Source organism: Ictalurus furcatus, chromosome 16 (genome assembly GCF_023375685.1).
Source record: "Ictalurus furcatus strain D&B chromosome 16, Billie_1.0, whole genome shotgun sequence".
In the NCBI taxonomy this organism is placed as follows: domain Eukaryota; kingdom Metazoa; phylum Chordata; class Actinopteri; order Siluriformes; family Ictaluridae; genus Ictalurus; species Ictalurus furcatus.
Genome location: NC_071270.1, coordinates 29,181,637 through 29,200,150, shown reverse-complemented (window position 1 = coordinate 29,200,150; position 18,514 = coordinate 29,181,637). Strand labels below are relative to the sequence as shown.

Here is an 18,514-nt window from a genome sequence, read left to right as displayed (position 1 = left end):
AATTAATAAATAATACCACAGAAAGAGAGAAAAGGAACGAGGGAGAGCGAGGAACAGAGAAAGAACGAGCCTGTCAGAGAGGGAAAGACAAAGAGATGGAGAAATTGGATTTTACTTTTCAATGACTGAACTAATAATTAGATGCATATCCATCGTTTCTGATAACTGCTGCGTATCTGCGTCAGATCGAGTTAACCAACGTCTGGCGCGTAGAGACGGCTGTTTCAGCCCAGGATGAATGAACTTCATTACACAGTTCCTGTGAATCTTTGGGTTTTGCTTCAGAAACTGCATTTTTAATGTCAGTGGTGTTGAGGTCAGGGGACTGAGATGGTCACTCCATTACCTCAATATCTTTTGACTGGAACCAAGATGTTGCTTGTGTACTCGTGTGTTTGGCGTCATTGTCCATTTCAGTGGAATTTCCTCGTTGGCATAGAGCAACATAATCTCTTATTCAAACCGATCCATGACCCTGGTATATGATAAACTCACCCAACACCGGAGAATGAGAAACATTCCCGTACCATGACTTTTGCGCCACCATTTTGGGGACATTTCTTTCGGGCAATCACTAAATTAAACCGTTGTACAATAAGAGACTGGTGCATGAGCCTTTGATTTGTATTACATGTGGTGTAAAAAGACTAGGGGGTTAAGTTCAGTCAAGACGTGAACGGGAGCGGCACTATCACCAAGATAAACTTCGAAATGTTGGATGGTTAGTAACAAGGCAAGAGCTTCTTTTTCAATGGTGCTATAGTTAAGCTGATGTTTTAATAATTTCTTAGAGAAATAACAAACTGGGTGTTCTACCCCCTGATCATCATCATCTTGTAGAAGTACCGCTCCTGCACCCGTGCTACTGTCATCAACTTCTAACTTAAATGGTCTGCTCAGGTCCGGAGAGTTAGTCAGGAGGAGTTAACCGACTCAAAGGCAGACTGACTCTCTGGGGAACGTCTGAACAACACATTTTTATGTAATAGGTTATTTAGAGTCAGAACAACATCAGAGAAATTCCTACAAAAACACCGGTAGTAACCGGACATCCCTAAAAATCAACGCAGGTCACGCCTTGTTGTAGGAGCTGAGAACATGCAGATCATCTGAATTTTGGCAGTTAATGGTTTAACCACCCCTTGTCCTACCTATTTACCCAAATAGGAGACAGCTCCTTTTCCAAACTCACATATATCAGAGTTTAAAACTAAGGAAGTGTCCGAGAGACGAGTAAAAAACAGCTCGAGTAGCTCAAGGTGTTGCTTCCAGGTATCTTAGTAGACTATAACATCATCCAGATATGCGGCACAATTCGGAACATCCCCCAGCAGTCGATTCAGAAACCGCTGGAAGATCCCTGGAGCGTTACGAAGACCAAAAGCCATGACCGTATACTGGAGGAAATTATCAGGTGTCGTGAAAGCAGAGATCTCAGCTGCTCAGCTGTGAGGGGAACTTGCCAGTAACCCTTAAGAAGGTCCAACTTGCTAGTGAACTTAACAGTACCAACAGAATCAACACAATCCTCCATTCTTGGAAGAGAGAACGACTCAGGCTTTGTCACAGCATTAACTTTTCTGTAATCTATACAAAAAGAAAAGAACCGTCAGCAAAAGACAAGCGGAGCACCATGGACTCACGCTCAGAACAGCTAATCCATTTTCCAATAAATAGTCAGTTTCTTGTTTCATAATTGCCTGTTTAGAAGGATTTACCCTTTATGGGTGTTGTCTAATCGACACACGATCACTTATGTCAATGTTATGTTCAATAATGGTAGTATGTGTGAGGGACATGCCCCCCCCCCCCCATTTCAAAATCTAGGTTTTGTCCCCCACTTCTTGCTAACCTCAAGTTTTATTTCTCATTGCCTGCCTGTCTCCAAGGATTTCCTTGTTGGACAGTCTCCAAATTAATCCATTCCGTAACTTTTAGAAACATAATTCAATAAAAAAATGAACTTTATCTATAATAAGCACAGGGGTCAGACTCGAGTAGCTAGGGCTCGCGGAACCGGTTACCTGTTGTGAAGCTTGACGAGAGTAAAGTGACCGTCACTGCGAGGTAACAAGCAAAACCTGGTACTGATTTTCAGAGACGTGGCTACTCTTACACAGTGAATGCAGAATGGATTCATCTGGAGACGACTCGAATATTCCGTGACCATCTGTGGAAAAAACCCTCGCGTCCTGAGGTGATGGCGGTTACGACACAGCATTCAGACGCTCTCGTGCGCACTAACGTATAGATGAAAGATTTACCGCTTTGTATTTGAGGAAGGATGTCGTAACTATTTCAGCCCATGAAACTGCTGATTGTTTGCTGGTTTTGATCACAATTTTATTGTCGAAATAATCATTTAGCTTATGAAACTGTCATTTAATGGTAATGTTAGTCAAAATGTTCACTCTGAGATGAGCGTCCCACAATATTTGAAGAGGAAGAGGAGCGAGGAGGATGAACAGCAGGTCATAGGAGTAGAAAAGACGGAGGAGGATGAGATTGTGAGTTGTGTGGATAGCTAGCAGTTAGGCAGCTCGTTCAGGTCACACCGTGTGTGTTTGGGACGTGGCCGCCATCGTGTGAGGATCGCTCTCACTGTTGGTGCGTTTCATTTTCTGTCGTGACTCTGGAAAACCTCCTTTATGAAATAAAGTGTATTATGCGGTTCATGGTATGTTTTTGTTGTAGTTATATTATAGTCTCTGACTGTACATTCGAATCTTTATAATCTCCCCTCTCCAGTCTGAGTATTCTCACTCTTCTGTCATCGCAAATACCCTCTTACACACACACACACACACACACACACACACACACACTAATTAGTATATTCTGCTCCCAAAACTCATTAGAAACGAGCATTTAGGTGCTTTATTAAAAATATATATATTTTCGGGGGACATGCCCCTTTCTCTGTGTCTTCCCTGTAAATGATAATCTGCTGATTGATAGTCCATATATTATATATTCACAGATACGTATTCTTCTCCTCTTATTCAAATATCTAAGTGCCCCATTATTGAGTCGTGTATTATCATATTTTCCACAAAAAACCTTTTCATATTCAACACGTCATCAATTTACAGGAATATTAACATTTTTGGGCACAACTATAGTTGCCTTATACCCCTAAAAAAAAATATTTTAAAAATGAAATAATCTGGGTCTTCCCATAAATATGTGAATGCTATTGCTGTGAATTTGAATCAATTCTAATCATTACTTAACTGAAAAGAGTGTAATGTTTAAAATGAGAACTTGAATGATTTCGATTTAAAGAAGTATTTATCTTCCATTTCCCAATAGAACATGTTAGATCAGTGATATAATAGATCAGCTGCTGTAGTGAGTGTTGGAGTTTATAGAGATTATATTATTTACAGATATGAATTATAGATATACGATATTAATCAGTTAACCAGTTCAGTGTGTGAACGGCTTTTTGTGAAGATGTAGCATGTTGTGTCCGAAGCCGCTCCCTGTCTCCTCTCTAGTGCACTTCATCAGGTGTCGGCCATTTTGTAGTGGTGTCTGAATTCTGAGTGAACAACTTCCTTCCCTACGTTCGTTCACTCATTTATACCCACAATGCACTCTGATTTCGAGTGGACATCCGATGTACAGTCGCCAGCGCACCATTTCCCATAATCCACCGCGAGACGGCGATAGAACGCAATAGAAAATTAAAGATGGCGGACGGGAAGCTCAAAGGCGGCAACTTTTATAAATATAAGTGTAACGTTTTATTAATTAAAATACTTCTACTACTTATCGAGATATTTCGAAGTGAAATGAAACATTATTAATTCGCACAGTTTTTATTTTCAGCCACTTAGTTTACGATTTAACTTTTAAATTCGCAGCTGCACACCTCAGAGGATAACGTGGCGGACTGTTCAGGTTCATCAGTGAACAGTCACAGTACTGTATTCACAGACGTGTTCGATAATGTGTTGATGACCTTTTCTTTAATTGAAGGACAGATGAGGGAAAATATGATTCAGTTGCACGTTTCTTACAGGAGATGGAAGGAGCTAGTCGTCAGTTATTTAGTTCACAGCTGGATGTATTTTGTGTAATGTCTTCTTACAGAGACGGAATTACAATAAAGTAAACCTTAAAAAGTTATTATTATTTCTGAAATCCGCCTTTTTCTCCAAAACAAAAGAAAACCAACTCAAATAAAATAGATGTGAGACAGTAGGGTTTATTCTCTTATTATTTTTAAATGTAATAAATAAGCCTAACAGTAAATAAACATGACAAGCTTTTTTGTTTTGTTCTCTTTATTAACTAATACAGTGAGAAAATGAACTTTACTGTTTTAAAACAGAGTTCCCCTCACTCGTTTTCCTTCACTTCTCTCTATAGGGAACGAGTGAGACAGACACAGCAGTAAATACCGGCTCTCTTCTTCTCAGTGATGAGCGAGTGTCAGGAACGGAAAGTTGTGCAGCGCCACCTTGTGTACCGGAGTATTACTGCGTTTCAATAAGCGCCACCTACTGTCAGGGAGTGAGTTTACACTTTCATTCAGCTCGTGATTAACACCTGGGTGTGAACAGGCCTTGAAGCGCCTCACACTCCTGAGCGGAAGCGGAAGTGCTCTAAACCGACAGCAGACACTTTTACTCCACTTTCACTTGTTTTGAAATCTCTCGGGTATAGAGGAGGAATCTGATTCTAGACAGACTGAAACGCACAGAGTACATAATTATTGTAACCTTTATACTTTTGTCCTACGCTGGCACCATGCATTTTGTCAATTTAGTTATATTTTTGCTTATTATTACCATTTTCTCTTTATTCTATTTTTTTCCAATAAAGTTTTATTGAGAAGAAAAACAAACCGACTGACACACAGCAACAATCATTCACAGTTTTTTTCTTTTTATACTAACAAAGGAAAACAAAATTAAAAAGTACAAACACCGAAAACAAACGACATTGATCACACTTGTCCTCTACGTCCGGATATATTACAGAAAGTCTCGACTTGGACAGATGGACTCTGTGTAAAACTTTGAACTGTATAAGTCCAAGACGAGCACAAGAAGTGGTAGATTGTACCCTCCCTATAGCACGTTCCCAACACCCCTCACTTATCTGTACTCCTAACTCCATTTCCCATGCATTCCTAATTTTGGTGCTCGCCTCACTACCTAACGCCAGAATAAAATCATAAATCCTAGAAATCATTCCTCTCTGATGTGGATTGTTTGAAAACAAGCTTTCCCAAACCTGTTCAGGAGGCGCAGGAATCTCAATACCACGAAGTTGACGCCGAACCTCGTTAAACGCGGCCCGGGCCCGGGCGGTCTTGTCTGTGTAGTCAGGGAAAACGGAGATGGTCAAATCCCTCACTTTAATCCGCTGGATCTCTCTCGCACGGTGTAAAATATCAACACAGTCACTGTGATAGTGGAATCTGCACACAATAGCTCGTGGTTGTTCACCGGGCTTGGGCTTCGGCTGAAGGGTCCGGTGGGACCGGTCCAGAACCGGCTCCTTCTCCAGACCAAACGCCTCTTTTAACAAGGCCGCTACAGCAGCGGTTGTACAGGTGTCAGTGCCCTCTGGAACTCCGACTATCCTAACGCTATTGCGCCGTGACCTCGACTCCAAATCCTCACATTTATTCTGTAATTGAGTCACGGTCGCAGTGAGAGACTCGATAGTAGTCTTCATATGAACTATGTCATCGGTGCAACCGGAGAGCGCGTGCTCCATTTCCCCAACAGTACCTTTCAGTGTTGATATGGCAGCCTCAGTAGAAACTTTATCACCAGCCTGCTGTGTTTTCACGGCCTGCAGGTCAAGCGGGATAGTAGACAGCGCACCCCTGAGAGTCTCCTGGAGCTCCTTTTTTAAAATATCGGCAATCTCCTTCCTCAGTGAAGCCAGCAGCTCAAGCCTGAATGCGGAGAAGTCAGGGTCACCGCTCGGAGAAGTCAGTCAGGGTCACTGCTCTGGGACGCGGATTCAGGGGAAGAAGGCGACTCGCTCACGGCGCACACACTTGGCCTCAGCCGTGTCTGAATGCTACCACGGGTTTTCGTGTTCTTTCCAGACATTTTAACGTACCACAAAGTTAAAAGTGCAAACAAAGAAACGGAGTAGAATAAGTCAAAATATATTGTATGACCGAAAAGCGCTAATTAATTACAATCTTAATTGAAATCAGCAGGAGCCTCCAACTTCGCCTCCTACTCCATCGAACTCCGAATCCTTTTTATTCTATTTTTGATTATTCCTATTATTATTATTATTATTATTTTAATTCTCCTCTTATCTATAGTGATGATTTACTGATATTATATGTAAACAATCATGCCAATAAAGTACTTTGAATTAGATTAAACAGAGAGAGCGAGAGAGAGCGAGAGAGAGCGAGAGAGAGAGAGCGAGAGAGAGAGAGAGAGAGAGAGAGAGAGATCCTCCTCCACTGTGATAAATATCAACACAAACACTTTCACAATCACTCACAAAATACCAGAATTCTGTGACCTAACAGAAGATGAGAAACTAAAACTCATCTTTTTTAGGATAAGGAGGACACACCGCAGCCTTGGCTGTAAAGTGTGTGTGTGTGTGAGGGCTGGCGGGACAGTGAGACAGTGAGCGTCCTGCACACACCCTAAATACATAAATGTTCAGACACTTACCTGTCAGTTTGTTTGTTTTTCCCTGTCGTTATGTGGTTTGTTTATGTTTGTAATGTTTAAATGCAGATATAAAGGTATTATTTGTGTAACTTTTAATTTAATCTACCTGCTCTATCGGCTTTGGGAACAGTGTAATTTCTAACATTCATGCCAATAAAGCACTGCTGCACTGAAGTGAGAGAGACAAAAAGAGACAGAACGAGAGAGAGAGAAGTTAAATGTAAAAGGGGTGCCGTTAGAGCAGGACGGTTCCTCATCTGATACAAAATCACAGCTTTTACTTCCTACAGCTAAACTACATCAGTGACAACTACAATAACTCAAATAACCACTCGCTACAGCCACGCTGAGCCGAAAAACATCAGAACACACAGTTTCCCTGGTTTCAGAATTGGGTTCCTAATAATTTGGTCATTCTTAAAAAAAAAAAAAAAAAGAGTTGCAGTACTTTAACTAGAATAAACACACACACTATTCTATAGCTTTAAATGAATCTGGGCTCGGCTCTTCATCAGTTTACTGAAGAACAGCACTTTATTAATCCTGAAATACCCAGATCTTTCCTTCTTTCTTCCTTCCCTGTCCCTGTCAGTTCACTCCCTGCTCTAATCTGAAGGAGAAGTGTAGGTCTATCTTCTGTTACAGCTAGAGAACTACTCACTGACGATGCTGGCTCCTACACAGAGCGGGTGGATATGAAGCATCGGGCCACAGGAGGACGTTTCAGAACTTACGGGTCATGAAAGGAAAATACTCACGGACTTCAGAACAAACTGGACCTGGAATGTTCCGCTGCGCTGTCCGAGCGACGTCAGGTGCACAGCAGGTGCAGATTTACCTGCTGGGTGGCGAGATTACAGGAACAACAACGGCCGATCCAGACCTGGGTACGATACAGGTAAAGGTACAAACCTGAGGTGGTGTGTAGCCCCGCCCCAAAACCAGCTGCATACAGAAGTGCTGCCGAAGTCTGGGGAAAACCTAAATTTAGCAAAAAAACCTCCTAATAAATGAGACATGCATTTAAATCAGAATCATCACACACACACACACACACGCACGCACACACACACGCACACAAAACAGACAGACTCGTTTCTAAAAGACCATTGGTTTATTTTTTTTTTGTTTCCACAGGATACCATCAACCTAAAATTATGTACAAAATCTGGAATGTAGAATAAATGCATAGCGATCAGATCTTCTTCACGTAGCTGCTTCAGGAGAAACCTTTAAAATCGCTATCCATTTACAAACCGCTGCTGTGACGGGGTTTATTGCTGGTCTTTATAAACTAGAAGGTCAGTAATGCCGTGAGTAAACTCGGAGTTATTTACAGTTTCATTAGTAATCAATAAAAGTGAAAGTAAAAGTCTAAAGCACTGAATAAATAGACAAAACCGCGAGAGTCCAGAAAGACCAGACCTTCTTTTCTATGTGGCAAAAATAATCTGATATAAATCTGATCTCCAGGTTGTGATTATTTGAGTCAGATTTCACTGGTGATGATAAAATGTGAGAATCATGGGGTGTTTATTTAATTCAGGAGTAACCCCCCCCCCCTACCAACACACACACACACACACACACAGACACACACACACACACACACAGAGTGCTTATACAGTACGACAGGACAGGATTATTACACCTCCGGCAGACGCACAGAGGAGAGCGAGGGATTCTCTGCTTTTACTGATGTGCAGGGTCAAGCATTCTGACGTCACGACAAGTCTAAGTTAAAACGCTAAATCGATTAGATTAGATTAGATTAGATTAGATGGGCTTTACTACAGATCATCGGCGTTTAATTCAGCGTTTGAATCCACGCGCTGATGAAGTGACCTCAGGATTAGATTCATTGGTGTAGCGCTTCAGTACCACGACAACTTACATCAGAATAAAAATCAGCGAGAGAGTGAATTCATGCAGGAATTTCACACAGTACAACATTCACTTCCTGTGTACATACAGAGCCGTGCCCCAAAACACCAACCGCCGCTTTAAACCTTTCAGGATCGGAGGTTAACAATCGGCTCGGAGATCGCTGAAACGGAGACGGAACCGTACAGGGATTCTCTCTTAATTTCTTTTTTTATAAGGTGAGATCAGGATTCATTTCAGGATTAAACCACACACACACACACACACGCACACACACGCACACACACTTAAGAACAGCGTTGCAAAATATTCAGAAATGCCGTTTCCTATGTTGTCTAAAAGGTTTACAGTATAAAACGCTATCACAAATCAAAAATGCAGTACTAAAAGAGTTCCTCGTGTTATTTCTTTTAAAAAAATCCACTTGGACAAATCTGCTTTCTGAAAGCGAAGTCTCGCGTCTGCTCTCTCGACTGCGCGGATCCGCGAATATTGCTCAGGGTCAAAAAGGTCATGACCTTTCACCCTAACTCAGATACATCAGGGTCAAATGGCACTTCACACGTCCTTCTCATTCGTCCGTCCGTGTCCCCCGCGCCCCGAAAGCAAAAACAAAGGGCTTCAACGCTGCAACTATTTAAACATGAAAAAAAGAAATTAAAGAGAGAGATGAAGTAAAAACGTCAAAGTGGTGGGTGTGGTCAGAGTGGTGGGTGTGGTCAGATTCGGGACGAGGAAAATCACTCATCTCCAGAGGAAGCCCTTTAGGTGTGAGATTCATAAAACATCTGACATCGGATTTTTCCCAGCATGCAGTGCGCCACACACGTCCGCGTGCATCTCCGTGCTCTTTCGTCCTCCGTAACTTCTCCTCGTTCCCCTTCACCACGTCTCCCGCACACATTTCAGGTGGAGGTTCTTTACAGAACAGCTCGGTTCTAATGGCGTCACGTTACAGTCTCAGAGACGTGACGGAACGTTCCGGGTGAAGATGTGTGGATGTGGTTAGACTTTCCTTAAAGTGAATCAGTTCTACATTCAGGATCTGCTCTCAGCACGTAGCAGTGACCTCCAGATCAACAGCTGCATGAGTCAGAGGACGCTCTTAAATAAGAAAAAACATGAAGGAAGTGAAGCGTGATTTAAAAATAAAACTACAAATAAAACTAAAGGCATGCTGATGTCAGCAGACAGAGAGCCCTGCCCCCTGCTGGTCATCTCCTCCTGGTACGTGACAGTGAATGATTAAAAAATATTGTACGAAAAGCACAGTTTAGTCGTGCGTGTTGTTTCTCCCACAGTGAAGGCTGTTGCAGAGACTCCGCCCCCACGCCGCAGTGGTTTCGCCCCGTTTCAGCACAACTCTCACATCTGTCCATTAAAAACAGTTCAGCTGTACATGACTCCTCCTCCTCCTCGTCTGTGTACAAAAATAAAAGTGAACATTCACTCTCGGGTTCTGTGGAGTCTCTACGCCACCATGTCTCTGATGATGACCAGGTCCACCGTGCTCGGGAAGTTCTTCAGGAGGGACACGGCGTTCCCGTGATCGATGTTAACAAAGTTGTAACCGTTCGCCTGCAACATAAATAAGACTCGTGAGCCGATGGTCGTTATACTCAAAGAGTAGAGAAAATAAAAGGAGATGGCAAGGGGAGGTAAATAGGAGGAGGAGGTAAAGCGGAGGAGGTAAACATTAGGAGGTACCTGGATGATCTTGTCTCCTGGTTGGAGGAGTTTAAACGCAGGTCCCTCAGGCTGAACTCTGGTCACAAAGATCCCCTTTTAAAGTAAACAGTGATAATCATCAGTGAGATCTGAATCACAATCAATAAAATTCATATAAATTACTTTAAAACATTTTCATCTAAATACTGCAGCACAACATATTCTCCTTTAGCAATTCCTTCTCTGAAAATTATTGGCACCTCTTCTTCCTACAAACAAGGCTGGAGATACCTGGGCATAAAAGAATGCACCAGCGGTGTGTACCTTCACACGGTCAGGTGTGTGCACGTGGACCTGCTGATGAACACCACAGGGTTTCAGTACGGTTCAGTTCCCGACACTGACTCGGTCACGTGACCTTTTCTGTGTTGATTCTGAAGGTTTGTAAAGATATTCGTGATCTTTTTTACAGATTCATTTACGGCTGAGTCGTAACCTCCTGGCAGAGGAAACAACGTTTGGGATATGACAATGTGTTTGCTTTTATTTGAAAGATGATCTTGGGGGTGTTTTAGGGGGGAAAGAGGCTTATTTTTAAACTGTATGAGTAATGTTTCTGACGAAGGGAAATCAGGCGGCTTCTATTTCAGGTTTTATACAAACACTCTCTCCTGTTCTCTTTAAAGGTGCCAATACTTCTGACTGTAACGGAGACTGCTGTTAAAGCATGAAGTGAGAGACACGTACGTTATCATCAGGGCGGAACGGATTCCCCCGTCCTCCGACTCCTCCCGATATACTGAAGCCCAGCTCAGGATTCTTCTCGATCTTCACGTGCATCTGAACAACACCACGTCAGAGACACACGTCAGCTTCACCATCACACATCATCACACACCATCACACACCTCACGCACACCATCACACGCCTCACGCACGCCATCACACGCCTCACGCACGCCATCACACGCCTCACGCACGCCATCACACGCCTCACGCACGCCATCACACACCTCACGCACACCATCACACGCCATCACACGCCTCACGCACGCCATCACACGCCTCACGTCAGCTTCACCATCACACACCATCACACGCCTCACACACACCATCACACACCTCACGCACACCATCACACGCCTCATGCACGCCATCACACGCCTCATGCACGCCATCACACGCCTCACGCACGCCATCAGCTTCGCAATCACATCCATTTTAAACTTTATAGATAAACTGTACAGATAAGGCAGTAGAATCTGTACTACGGAAATACACAGACAGGAGCTAAAATTGCAATCATCTATAACTAAGTGCAAAAGTTTGTACCCCCACGGGTTATGAATGGGGTAAAAAAAATCTATGTCCTGACAAGACAACAACCAGAACCTAACCACAAAGTGACCCAGAAAGCAGTGTGCCAAGTTACATCAGAGATGTTGGGGACAGAGTGTGTGTGTGTGGGCCAGACAATACTGTTCAGATGTGAATGTGAAAGAGGTTGTTATCAAGTTGCAAAGGTAAAGTGTGGACATACAGGTTATTACAGAACATTTATATATTTATACAAACTTTTAAACTGTTATCATTTAGATTTTTCCACGTTTTATATCCTAAAATACAATAAGTTACTACTGTAAGTACTATAAGTTACTACTTTCTGCATCACAGTCCTAACGGGTGTGAAAACTTTTGCACTGTACCTCAGTTTGCATGCTGTTTATTTTAAATCCTTGTGTGTTTGTGTTGAGGAGAGCTGTGACATCACTATACACCTCTACACACACAGCGTATGGACCCTGAACATGCCTGTACTGTATCAGGTCCGTGTCTACGCAGGAAGAGACGCTAGACGCTCTGTGATTGGCTCGTGTTGCTCTGATTGACGGGAGGGAGAGGAACGCTGCCCCTCCCACACACACGTCTTTATCCTGTATCTACTGACCAGCTCTGGGACACACTGCTCGTGTCAGTGTCAGTTCTGTGAGGTACCTCGTGCGTCAGGGTGTCGGAGGCGTGGCGCAGGGGACACGGGGGACCCGGGGGCTGCTGGGACACCTTCAGCATCAGGTAGTCGATGAGCTGCTCTCTGGAGGGATGACGAGCCATCGGGACCTGAGCACTCATCTGAGAGCGGAGAGGAGCAGGAGGAGGCGCGCACATCTGACCATTCATCAAAGGCACCTAAACACACACACACACACACACACACACACACACACACACAGATTAAGGATGTGTTACATGTATTAATCTGTTCGTGGAGCCTGATTTGACTGAAACATGTTCTTCTTGTTTATTGATGTTTCTGTAGATCTGAAGACAGACTTCATCTCGTCACTCAGTCAAACATCCACCGCTTTTCTTTTTACACAACAATAAATTTACCCGTACAGGATTACAGGGAGTTTTTTGTGATTGTTGCGGCCAAAAATGTTCGATTTTGCTGCGGCTTTTTAAAAAATTTGCGATTAACTTTTTTTTGTTTTTTTGCGGAAAACTACCTGAATCAGCGAAATCGCAATTGCACGAAATTCTGCGCGCTCTTTCACACTGACGTTTGTTGGTAAACGAGAGCTTTCAGCTGTACTCGTGTTTGACGCACGTGAACAGAAGAGGGCTTTGGCTGAGCACGCGTCGTGATGACGTCACATGACGCGTCTCGGCCCGAATCTGCTGTAATTTTGCGGTAAATTGCGAGCTCCTCTGAACTAGAATGATCTAGAACTTTTCCATTTATATGTATATTCTTCAGCACTCTCAGTGACCCAATCAAATGTTCTTGAAGAAATGTTGGTGAAGAAAAAGCTGAGAACCGTGTGCTGTGCGTTGGGGCTGAAGGGGTTAAACAGAAGAAAAAAAAGCCCGGGTCCTCTTCCTAACACTAATCATAGCTGTTTACCTTCAAAGATGAAACACACACACACACACACAGTGTAATGTACATAAATAGAACATCAGTTGTATATTTTAAGGCGTTAAAATAAGTTTTTTAAGTAAGTATTTTAAGTATTTTTTAAGTATTAGATATCAGCTCTGTGAGTTTGTGTGACGTCACGGCTCGAAGAGGTTTTGTGTGTGATCATATTTCAGATCAGCGGCTGAACACTCTGCTCCAGACGACTGCAACACAAACACACAACGGTTTAATTTTAGGAACATGAAGTGAAACATGTGACTGAATCCTGGCAAAGCTGTGGTGATAAAACTGACCTCCAGGACCCCGTATTTAACGAGTACGCTCTTCTGAACGGAGAGAGAAACTCTAGCATGATAAACAATATTAAAGTTATTATTAAATGTCTACACATTTGCAGCTGTTGATTTTGAGCGTTTTCTCTGCTCTAACACACTATTATCTTATTATGGAGGTGGTGTAGTTTCACTGTCTGACACCAGGGGGCAGAAGGAACCACAAAAACACTGCCTATGTGGACATGAGAGGACGGAGGACATAAATTCCATCACGTTGCACATAAAAAATGCTAAACCCTGTGGATTCAGATTATTGAAACTGTCATTAGTTTAAATTAGATAAATCCTCTGGTGTGTGTGTGTGTGTCCATAACTTTGAAATGTTAGTCATAGATTACTTCCAGGACAAACTTGAGTCAACTCGTACTCGTACCCATCTCTTCCACACACACGCTTCACTTTCTTCTTGCTGTTAATCTAGTCTTTCTTCATAACATGACCTTGAGAGTTATAAAGGTTCTGTATAAATATATAACACGTTATTGTTCTTCATATTAATTAAAGTATGAGTCCCCCTGCACTGTGAGTCATAATTCACCAACAGGAACAGATTTAACACACACGTTACACATATTCACGCTGTTACTCGTGTGTACAATGAGCTTTTCATTTCAGAGAGGCTCGCGGTGTTTGAGCTGAAGGCCTGGAGGATAATCTGCTCTCAGGAGAATATTCTCAGGAGTAATCTCTCTCTCTCTCTCAGTCTCGTCTGTCTATCTGACCCTGCTCTCTTAACGCTGCACATTAATTAGTGGTAATTAATCACTGCTGGAGCAGAGCATCTCAGGGTCAACATACTCCACCTCGGTGTGTCCGTGTGTGTTACTGTAATATTGTTGAATGTGCATAGAATTGAGAAACTCTTACTCATTTCGTCACCGTCTCGTGTTAAACATGAACATATGAGTTACAGGAATAAAAAGTCTTGGAGCTCAGCTGAAAGTTTTCTCTCCAGAATTCCCCCCAGGGTCACTTCCTTAATCTGACACCACAAATCAGATTGAGGATCAGAATCGGATCCTCCCCGGACGTCTGCCGTATCGGTGACACCGAGCCGCCTGTCTATCTGCGCCTCTGTTTAACTCCGTCTTCATTTAACTGGATTAATTATTCTCAGGGTGTCTGAGGTTAAACTTACTTTTCTGTGTGAGTCGATGGTGTAGCCCTGCTGTCCGTACGGACCCAAACTCTCATCCTGCAAACACACACACACACACACACACACACACACAATCATTACAACAATCTCATCCTGCAAACACACACACACAATCATTACAATCTCATCCTGCAAACACACACACACACATCATTACATCACTCTCATCCTGCAAACACACACAATCATTACAACAATCTCATCCTGCAAACACACACACACACACAATCATTACATCACTCTCATGAGTAGAAAAGCAGCAGAGTGTTTGTTTCTGGTTTATTCTAAACCGCGGCGTTTTGATTGAACACCGTTTCAGCAGAAAGGCTGCAGTACACCTGCTCATGAATAATTCAGTGAGTCTGGGATTTAAATAGAATCCAATCAGGATATTTTTAACAAGATCTTACAGAATCACGAAGCCAGAACTAAACGCGCCATATTAAGGAAGAACGAAGCAGGATTTTCACAACTGGGTTTGGGGTTTCGAGCGCAGGAGAGTCTGCATGACGCGGCGTCCTTCACACGGCACTCATTACATCACTACCTCTTCACTCAGGACACATCAACACGGCTGGAATTAAACACACCTACAATTCATCTTCTTTTATTAACGTCTACAGGATGATTATGTATGTCCCATGTATTTTCAGTGCCATGCTCTCCTCCAAGCTGACATGAAGAACGCTGTTTAAACTATACATTATATTATATATTATATATTATATTAAATTATATAAAATCTTTCATGTGTTTCACTTCACTTCAATTTCAGGTCACGTTCATTCACGTGTATTTTTGGATAAAACGTGTATTTAAGACAAGGAGATGATGGGTTTTCTCGCGCTTCTTTCTGCCGTTGCGTCCGCACGTGCTCTACCACGCTCACGCACAGGGAAGAACGTCAAAACCTTTCACGTTTGAATTTCCTGATTAAAAGAAATATATAATTTGGAAGCCGAGACTTTCTTCACAAACAGCTGATTATGAATTCTGAGATTAAACGGTAGACGCGTCACATACGCAGGACAGCGTGAGTAATGTCCGCGCCACGCAAACCGCGGCGTTACGATACGAAGCAGGCCGACGCTGCACTCATCGGGATCATAACACAGGGAATTTAACTCTAAAACAAAGACAGACTGCTTAACGTGCTGATTTTGTTTCTTTACGTCTGTGGATTCACTTAATCCTCGGATCCGAAATGAAGCGAATACATTTGGGTGGGAACAGTTTAAATTCTGCACAATCCCGTGCTGAAAATCGATCCCCGGGGTGACTGAGGGGTGACCTCTGCACTCTGCACTACAGTTCAGAGAAGATGGAGTGTGGTGGGTTGTGTAATGATGGACAGAACAGCGGACTGTAGTTAGACTCATTACAGAATGTTTTGTAGAGAAATGAAAACTGCTCACACCACAACAATTATTTTCACTCGCACAAACGCTCCCACATATATTTTGAGGTCACACAGATTAAATTTCAGGAGCGTATGTGACCAAAATGGTCGCAGTTCTGAGTCTGGATTAACCGTAATGAACTGTTCACTCATCCTTTAAAAAGCTCACAAGTCTTAAAGCGGGAAAATTCTCCTGTGGTTATTTAAGTGATTAACAGAATACAGCATGTGGTCAGGTACACAATTTAACCCTCAACACCAGCACACACACACACACACACACACACACACACACACACACACACACACACACACACACCCCCCCGCATCACTACAGTGCTGTGTATGAGCTGAACAAACACAACGCTGAGGAAGAAGTGAAAAAAGTGACAGTGTACAGAATAATCAGGGCTCAGAGTGAAGGTCAGAGTGAAGGTCAGAGTGAAGGTCACTTAAAGCCCAAAAGGAGAAAATCAGAACTACAGAGATGTTCAGTTCAGCACCTGACTGGAATAAGTGACTGATTCACATTTCAGTAGCACACGATCACAAATCTCTACAAATAAACGGAGTCAGCTCCTGAGTCAGTTTAACAGTTCAACACTTTTAACCGTGGACATTGTCCCAGAGCAGCGTTACAGAAATATATACATTCAGGATATAGATGTTAAATGTATGTATTTATCTCTAATGAGCAGACAGAGGTGACGGTGGTGAGGAAAAACTCCCCGAGACGATAGGAGGAAGAAGCCTCGAGAGGAACCGGACTCAGAAGGAAACCCGTCCTCATCTGGGTGACACCGGATAGTGCGATTATAAATAAATACACCCCTTCTGTAAATGTGCTAATACTACATGCTCAAATAGTGCAGTTGTGTAAGCAGGAAATTCATTACAGTTTCTACAGGAAGTCTGTTTTGTTGAACTTCTCCACTGTTCACTGATGGAGACTCGAGTGCAGAACTGTTTGTGGTGATTGTAGTGCTAAAGCTATCATAGTATAACCGTTCATATGAACTGAGGTCCAAAGCATCTTTATGGTGTTTAAGTGGAACCGTCCTCAGTAATCTCAGTGATCTTTAGTCTGCACCATGTGGGACATCCTCAGCAGCAGCATGTGATTTCCAACTGATGAGAACTCCAACCAGAAGTAGGACATCAGGACGGATCAGGCAGGTCCGGAGATCAATACAACGCTAGACGCTGTGTGACGCAAACATTCGGGTTCGGATGAGAAACAGCTCATCAGGAGGTAACATGGTAACATACGTGACATCTGGATGCGAGACGTGTAAAAACATCACCACAGACGTCACCCAGTGAAACTAATCCCATCGGAATAGAGCTAAAAGCAAAAATCTGGAATTTCCCCAGCACCATGTGTAAAACTAATGCATTTTATAAAGATTAACACCAAATGGACACAGTGACGATCTTTACACGTGTCGCTGGAGTAACTCCATCCTGTACACGTGCTACCATCAGATTAGTGACGGTGGTGTTGTCTTTCCTGCGCTGAGAAAGTTCTGCCCTCATCACCACACGGAGTTTCAGACTGAACAGTAATCCGAGCGCTTTATTTCACACGGACACACGGCTCTGGTTTTACACGCAGACGTCACCGCTGTTTTCTGTCCGTCAGTACGGGCTATTCATTCTTGATCACAAAGTTACAGATGTTTTCAGGGAATTTCTAAACAAGTAGAACTCAACGCCAACACGCAACCAGGATGTCTAGTCCTTCCTGTTACTAACGTAAAAATGCGTACGCCTGAAATACCCTCAAAATACACTTACACAGGAAGGAAGCTACAGTGACACAAAGCGAGAGTGCTGCGTCAGCTCATCTTCAATTCAGTATTATTTATTTTATAGCACTTTTAGCGATGTCACAAAGCAGCTTCACAGAAATGTATACATGTATAGATTTATCCTGAATGAGAGAGTCAGAGGCGCCGGTGGAGAGGAAACACCCCCGAGGCGACACGGAACTTTCACACGCAAGGAAAACTGAGTAGAGACGAAAGCACCGGCTAAAACATTACTAACATGAGCTAGCGCGAAGGGGGCGGGGCTTACAGGGGATCAGTTAATATCGCATAAACACAAACACACACACACACACACACACACACACACACCACACTTAGTCCAGCACAGGTGAAATGATTAAAAATAGATGTAGATGAAAAGAGAACAGCCCGTTAGAACCCACACTGCAGGGTTAGGGAGTGAAACTCAGACTGAAGGCGATTAACATGACGTTATGAGGTTTAATCCCCACGGCTGCTGTACTCACGCTGGGCCTGTGGAACCCAAACTGCCGTCCATCTACAGCGCTCAGGGCCAGAGAGCTCTGACTGCCACAGAGCGTGGCCAAAGACCGAGACAGCATGGTCTGAGAGCACACACACATACATATACACACACACACACACACACACACACACACACACAATGGACAGTGCAGTGAAC

General features: G+C 43.1%; 1 protein-coding gene across 2 annotated transcripts in view; it reads right to left on the bottom strand.

The window, feature by feature from the left end:
* Positions 1-7,749: 7,749 nt before the first annotated feature.
* erbin (erbb2 interacting protein) overlaps positions 7,750-18,514 on the bottom strand; it is a 33,935-nt gene continuing 23,170 nt past the window's right edge. Inside the window, exons 20-25 of one of the 2 annotated variants that reach the window (XM_053646146.1) lie at positions 18,339-18,437; positions 14,620-14,676; positions 12,219-12,410; positions 10,971-11,063; positions 10,263-10,337; positions 7,750-10,133 (exon numbers count right to left, since the gene is read on the bottom strand). In XM_053646146.1, the coding sequence (XP_053502121.1) occupies positions 10,026-10,133; positions 10,263-10,337; positions 10,971-11,063; positions 12,219-12,410; positions 14,620-14,676; positions 18,339-18,437 (624 nt within the window). In that variant the 3' untranslated portion in view covers positions 7,750-10,025. The remainder of the gene's footprint in view (positions 10,134-10,262; positions 10,338-10,970; positions 11,064-12,218; positions 12,411-14,619; positions 14,677-18,338; positions 18,438-18,514) is intronic. The other variant, XM_053646147.1, reaches the window with a different exon arrangement.